The 6508-nt window shown below is 39.5% G+C and overlaps 1 protein-coding gene across 3 annotated transcripts in view; it reads right to left on the bottom strand.

The window, feature by feature from the left end:
- Window positions 1-1315: 1315 nt before the first annotated feature.
- The window catches only part of PEX1 (peroxisome 1), a 124949-nt gene continuing 119756 nt past the window's right edge, over window positions 1316-6508 (bottom strand). For 2 of the 3 annotated variants that reach the window (XR_737275.3, XR_016078637.1), the window contains exons 16-18: window positions 3641-3925; window positions 2135-2238; window positions 1316-1626 (exon numbers count right to left, since the gene is read on the bottom strand). Coding sequence is in view for 1 of the 3 variants with exons in the window: in XM_010275803.3 (XP_010274105.1) it covers window positions 2200-2238; window positions 3641-3925 (324 nt within the window). In the remaining 2 variants the exon portion in view is untranslated. Of the gene's footprint in view, window positions 1627-2133; window positions 2239-3640; window positions 3926-6508 lie in introns of those variants that run through there. The other variant, XM_010275803.3, reaches the window with a different exon arrangement.

Raw genomic sequence — 6508 nt, 5'->3', positions numbered from 1 at the left:
TGAACTGTTGAGGTCACGCTCGGACGATCGAGCTGTTGCTGTTGCTAGTCTTAATCCTGTGGCAATGGCGTCAAAGAAATCCAAGCATTCTCAAACGTATAATAGCAAGAAACCTTCGCCCTCAAGGTCCAAGCAAGTCCCTGCTCTGCTTCTCACGTTGTTATTTGTTTTCATCCTCCTTGTCTCTCTCGTAATCATCTCTCCAAGTCCACACCAAAGGCTAAGGATATCACACGATATCGGCAAATCCCAAGTTCCAATTGCCCAATCCCTGGGGTGGTTACGATGAAGACCCCAAATTCCGATGAGTGGTTATGTCAGAGGAGACGGTATGGGTGAAAGAAGAGGAAGGAGAGAGAGAAAGAGGTGAGAATTTTAAGCGGGACCCACCTATTATTTTTCTTTTATAAGAGGAAATTTTTAAGTGTGATCCACCTAAAATTTTAAACAAGACCCACAGAATTTCAAGTGAAACCCACTAATAATTTTAAATAGGGCCTACCTATTATTTCTCTTATAAGAAATTTCAAGTGGGACTCGCCTACAATTTCAAGTAGGATCCACTTATACCTTGTTTTCAACATTTATTAGTTATACATTAAATGGTTTTGATTTTGTTCAATGGGACCCAATTGCAATTTTTTAGTTTTTTGAGTTTAATAATGCCACCTTAGTATTTTCTATTATTCTATTCATTATTTAATGGATTATGAACTACATCACTAACACCTAGACCTGTTCATTGGCCAGGTAGCCCGATGGGCTGGCCCATTATTTTTCGGGCTAGGACAAAATTTCAAGCCCGCAGGTTCAAGCTTGGGCCTGAACATTTTTTGTTGATAAAGAGGCAAAGTCCGGTCCGACCCTTGAACAAGTATACTAACACCATATGTTTTGGGGCTAACGATGGCTTTTTTTGAACTTAGTTTGAGGTCTAAATTGGCCCTAAGGTTTGTAAATGGGCAAAAGTGACTTTTTCACAAAGTACAAAGGTTATCAAAGCCGAAAATCCCTTCTAATAGTTATCATGAAAGCAAGGTTCAAAATATCAATACGCCCGATACAGCCGTAGGGGCATATTGGGCCCTCCATCCCCTGAACCGGTCAAACCCCCGATACACCCACTGTAGGGGCATATCAGAAAGGTCCCAAAATGATACGTATCGGCCGATACATAACGATACTTTGAACCTTGCATGAAAGGAATCAAGTACAAATCTCACCACAGCCATGCCTGTTCTAATTGGGACTTGAGAGGGAATATCTCCCATTTCCTATAGCCTATCCATCTTATTCCTACCTAGTACCTAACATAGACAAAAAAACCTTTAGCTCAATATTACAAGAATAAGTAAATTTAAGGTTAAGAAAAACAAAAGCTAAATCCTCCATCAACTAGAAGATTTTTACTTGACCTTTCTCGTTACTTGATGACATCCTTTCTCAGAAACTTTACAACATACGACATCAATCTCGTGATGCCATTTGATTAATGATCTTTTTCCTGCACTTAATATGAATAAAAAGGTGAAAAAAGAATACACAAAACATCCCATAATACATGGAAATGCCATATCTGAACTCTTCTACCAATGACAAATCTTTGCCAACGACCTCCTTTTTGTCCTGTAGAATCATGCAAGGCCGCAGTTATTATGCCTTTGGAGTTTACAAGACAAATAATAAAGCTACAAGGTTTTATGCCTTCAAGTACCATGTGATACACATAAACAACTTTGATGTATTGATAATCAGTTTGAATGGGAATGATTCAAAAACCACATCAAATTGATCATGTAATCATGCTTGGGCTAAAATCTTTGGATGGCCAAGATAAAATGGTTTTGAAAGATATTGAAACATTTACTAATCAAGATTACTTTGTATGGCCTTCTGATGTAGCAAAACAAATTCTATGAAATCAATAGGTGGACCTCTGGAAATTTGCGGTATGGACCTTTTTCAGACTGCTGAAACATAACCTTTACAGAGTTTCTATTAGAATCGCAACTAATCGCTAAGCTGGAATTGAGCCCTCAACCTGACCCAATGCTATTGTATCATGGTGTCAACTATGGAAACAATATAATAACTAGAAATTAAAACAAGGAAGAATTAGATTATAAGAGTTTACCATGGAACTGATTTTTCCTTGTTGAAAAAGGGGTTAAGGATTATTTGGATTTACATGCTGTGCTGTTATGCCAGTGTTGCCCTTTTCCCCTTTGCATCCCTTGACTGCAGAAAATCAGTAACGTGTCAGAAAAGAGCATTATTCATGATAGCAGTGTCCGTATCTGCTAGGTTAATAACCATGTGCATGCATGCCCTAGTAAGCAGGAGAAACAAATTATATCATAAAAAATACTAAGATTTTTGTCTTTTTCTAGAATATTCCTTTTTTCCTTGAATGGAAAGGTGGTCAGTGCATCAGCAATCATATGGTAATGCTGAACGCAGGATCTGATCGCTGGTCAGAGGTACAAAAGCATCCAAGGCTTAACCAATTAGCTTAGTTAGCTAGTACCTTCAAAGAGAGCACCCATTAACCATATTGCCTATCTAACCACCAGTATGTCAAATCAAACTTATCAATTGAAAGGCCACATATGGTATAGAAACTGGAGCTATCTAGCAGAGCTATTTGTGAATTAAAATTTATCTCTAGCTCAGGTCTTAAAATCCTCTGAGAGCATCCTGTTGAATAAAAATTTTCAATACATATTTCAGCGCTAAGATTAATGTCCTTCCAAACAAGCAATCCCAATTGAGTTGTTACTGATCATGAATATAGGACAAGTATTATCACCAGTTGTTACAAAGCAATCAATACCTCTCTATTAAGAATATCCAATTTCATTTCAAAGAGGCAGATTTACAGGTAAGGCAGGCTGTATTATCACCTTCTCTTTGAAATTCAATACCTGAAGTTAAAATGTCATTGTAGAGACATATTATGCACACAAGTAGACAGTATCTTAGTCTATAGAGTTCCAACAGGTTTAAGAGATTTTAGCAGAAAAGTGACATTGGAGGAGCTGAATAATTTCTTTTTTTAATTTGAAAAAGAGGTAGTGGATAACACTAGCACTGACTAAGACTAGTTGATGCTACTAGATTGGCACCCAGAGAGGGCTCTGATGCCTTGACATAGGCTGGATGTGAAGAGTGACTTAAGAGATATTTGATGCCAAAATATTATGTAGTTACAATTTGCCTTTTATGAGGTATTGTCCTGGTCCTGTGTGCTTCTATGGGGGAATAGATAGTTCTATTGTTTTTTTCCTGTTATTAATCTAAAAGATTTACATATTACACATAAGGGAAACCCTTGTAAACATAGAAAACATAAGGGAATAGATAGTCTCCTGCTGGTTGTAGCGAAGACTTGGGATCGAATCCCACCTGCACCTGGGTTGGGAGGGTTATGGGTTGGGCTACCCCCATTGTGTAGCCCTTTAGAAGAAATCAAAAACTTCAAAAAGTAATGGTGTAGATAAAAAGTTTCCAAGGTAGTATGTGTGCTCTAAGAGAAGATGGTACAGATAATCAAGTATTAATAACATTAAAGAGAAATTCTGAAAGGATGCAACATGGCATAAATTATCTAATTCCGACGTTAAAAGTTGTTGAATGATACCTGTGTAGCAACAGACTTTTTTGAATCCAAAAATTGACTGTAAATGCCATACAGCCGTTGCTTCTCAGCTTCTGAAACAGATGGCTTTGCCCTCAAAGCAACAGACTTCAAAAGGGTGTTACTGATGACTGGCATTTTTCCGGGTGTACCACTATCACTGTTTTCCAGAAGCTCATGAACTGATGCAAGCTGTGCATCTGAAAGAAGAGCTTGGAGATCCGCACCACTAAACCCTTCAGTTATAGAAGCTATTGCATTCAAATCAATGTCACCAGCCAGTGGAAGCTGAAACAATTTAGACAAGCAGGACAACCAACACCGAATGCTAAGATTAATGTTGAAAGTGACACATGAGTCAGAAATTCAAGATCAACATACCAATAGCTCAGAACAATAGAAAAGTGCAGAAACCAATGCAAGAAATATTACAAACAGGTATGATTTTAACAACTGGTTACCACCACATTAAGATATGGAGTTCTCCCAATAAAAGGGGCTGCTGCAGCTAAAGGTGACAAAGCTGCTAGGAAGTTTTATCTTTCTGGTGGATGACTGGTTCTTCCATTCTTAGTACCAGTCAATGTTTTAAAATGCAGAGGCGTGACACAAGGCATTCCACTACTTAGAGGCGTGAGGCGTAGTTCAGAATGTAAGAGGCGTAAGCCTCCTTAAGAGGAGCGGAGGGGGGATGAGGAGGAAGAAGAGGAAGAAGAATCTCATTTTTCTTTTCCCTTACCTTTTCCTCCCTTCCCTTTCCTTTTCTTTTCTTTCATTTTCTTCTCTTTCTTTCTTTTCTTTTTTTCTTTCTTTTTTCCTTTTTTCTGTCTTTACATGAGGCGTACGCCTCTAGCACACCTCATGAAAAAAGTATATGAGGCGTATGCCTCTTGCACCTCTGGCATACACCTCAGAGGTGTCAGTGCCTCAGGGCGTTTTGGGGGCGCCTTGCCTTGAGGTGTGCCTCCAGGCGTACGCCTCCCACGCCTTCTAAAACACTACCAGTTTACTTGAGAATCATGGAAAAGTCCAGACCAATTTAGTACTTCAAGAGAATTTGTCAAGTCAAAGATCTTTATGAATGAAAAATGGTCTTTATTAGTGATATGTCAGGCAATAACTCCTAGATACCTGTACATGCTTAGCAACACAATATGTACTTGATAAAACACCAGATACTAAGCCATAAATAATAAAATTGTTGAGCAAGAGCAAGAGAAGAGAAGAGAGGAGAGGAGAGAAGAGAAGGAGAGAGGAGAGGAGAGTCGAGAGGACTGAAAAGCCCCACAGAATACTGCAGGCATGTGCAGTAGTTATTATTTATACTAGTCTAGTCGTACAACATAAAGATGGGGAAAATTACAACAGTACCCTTGCGGTACTAAACCTGTGAATAACAACATCTGTCAACACTCCCCCTCAAGTTGGCACATAGATATCAATCATGCCCAACTTGTCACAGAGATCATGATGTCTGGAATGGTTTAGACCCTTTGTAAAGATGTCTGCAAGTTGGTTCTCAGAGCTGACATAGGGAGTACACACTTCGCCTGTGATGACTTTCTCTCTAATAAAATGCTTGTCAACTTCGATGTGTTTTGTTCTATCATGTAGCACTGGATTGGCAGCAATGCTTATAGCTGCTTTGTTATCACATAATAGAGTCATAGGTTTGTCCACTGGGAAACCCAACTCACTCAACAAATTCTTTATCCACATGCCTTCAGCTACCCCGTGGGCCATAGCACGATATTCAGCTTCAACACTGGATCTAGCCACCACATTTTGCTTTTTACTCCTCCATGTGACAAGGTTCCCTCCTATAAAGGGTGTAGTAGCCACTAGTAGACTTTCTGTCACTTTGAGATCCAGCCCAATCTGCACCTGTATAAACTTCAACTTTCAAATGCCCATGCTTTTGAAATAACAAGCCAGTACCAGGAAACTTCTTTAGATATCAGAGGATTCTCTCTGTTGCTTCAAGATGAGAGGACCTAGGAGCATGCATGAACTGATTGAGGACACCAACAGCATATGCGATGTCTGGACGAGTCATAGAAAGGTATAACAATCTCCCTACAAGCCTCTGAAACTGTTTCACATCCTTGAGAGGTTCACCTTGGTTGTCACCTAATTTATGGTTGGGGTCAATGGGAGAGTCAACTGGCTTCACCCCCATCTTCCCAATGTCTTGAAGTAAATCTTGGACATATTTCCTTTGATAAATGAAGATACCCCTCTTTGATCGGGCAACTTCAATTCCAAGGAAGTATCTGGCAGGTCCTAGATCCTTCACTTCAAACTGAGTGGCAAGAAAAAACTTCAACCTCTGAATTTCGTCCTTCCAGTCACCAGTAACAATTATGTCATCCACATATACGATTAAGGCAGCAATTTTACCTTCTCCTCTTTTCACAAACAGTGTGTGATCTGATTGACATTGCTTGTATCATTTCTGCTGAACTGCAACATGGAATCTGCTGAACCAAGCTCTTGGTGATTGTTTCAACTGGTATAAAGATTTCTTCAACTTGCACACTTTCTGTTCATTGCCTTGAGCCAAAAAACCAGGGGGTTGAATCATGTAAACTTCCTCTTCAAGGTCACCATTCAAGAATGCATTCTTGATGTCAAGCTGATGTAGATCCCAATCCAGATTAGCAGCAAGAGAGAAAAGAACTCTAATGGAGTTCATCTTGGCAACAGGGGCAAAAGTTTCTGCATAATCAACTCCGTACACTTGAGTAAACCCCTTTGCCACTAAGCGAGCTTTATACCTCTCCACCGTTCCATCCGCCCTATGCTTGACAGTGAACACCCATTTACATCCAACTGGAATCTTTCCCTTAGGAAGATCAACAAGTTCCCATG

This window comes from Nelumbo nucifera, chromosome 7, assembly GCF_055504915.1.
Source record: "Nelumbo nucifera cultivar China Antique chromosome 7, China Antique-T2T, whole genome shotgun sequence".
Lineage (NCBI taxonomy): Eukaryota > Viridiplantae > Streptophyta > Magnoliopsida > Proteales > Nelumbonaceae > Nelumbo > Nelumbo nucifera.
Note: the sequence above shows the minus strand (reverse complement) of the source record. Positions and strands in the feature narration are given on the sequence as shown.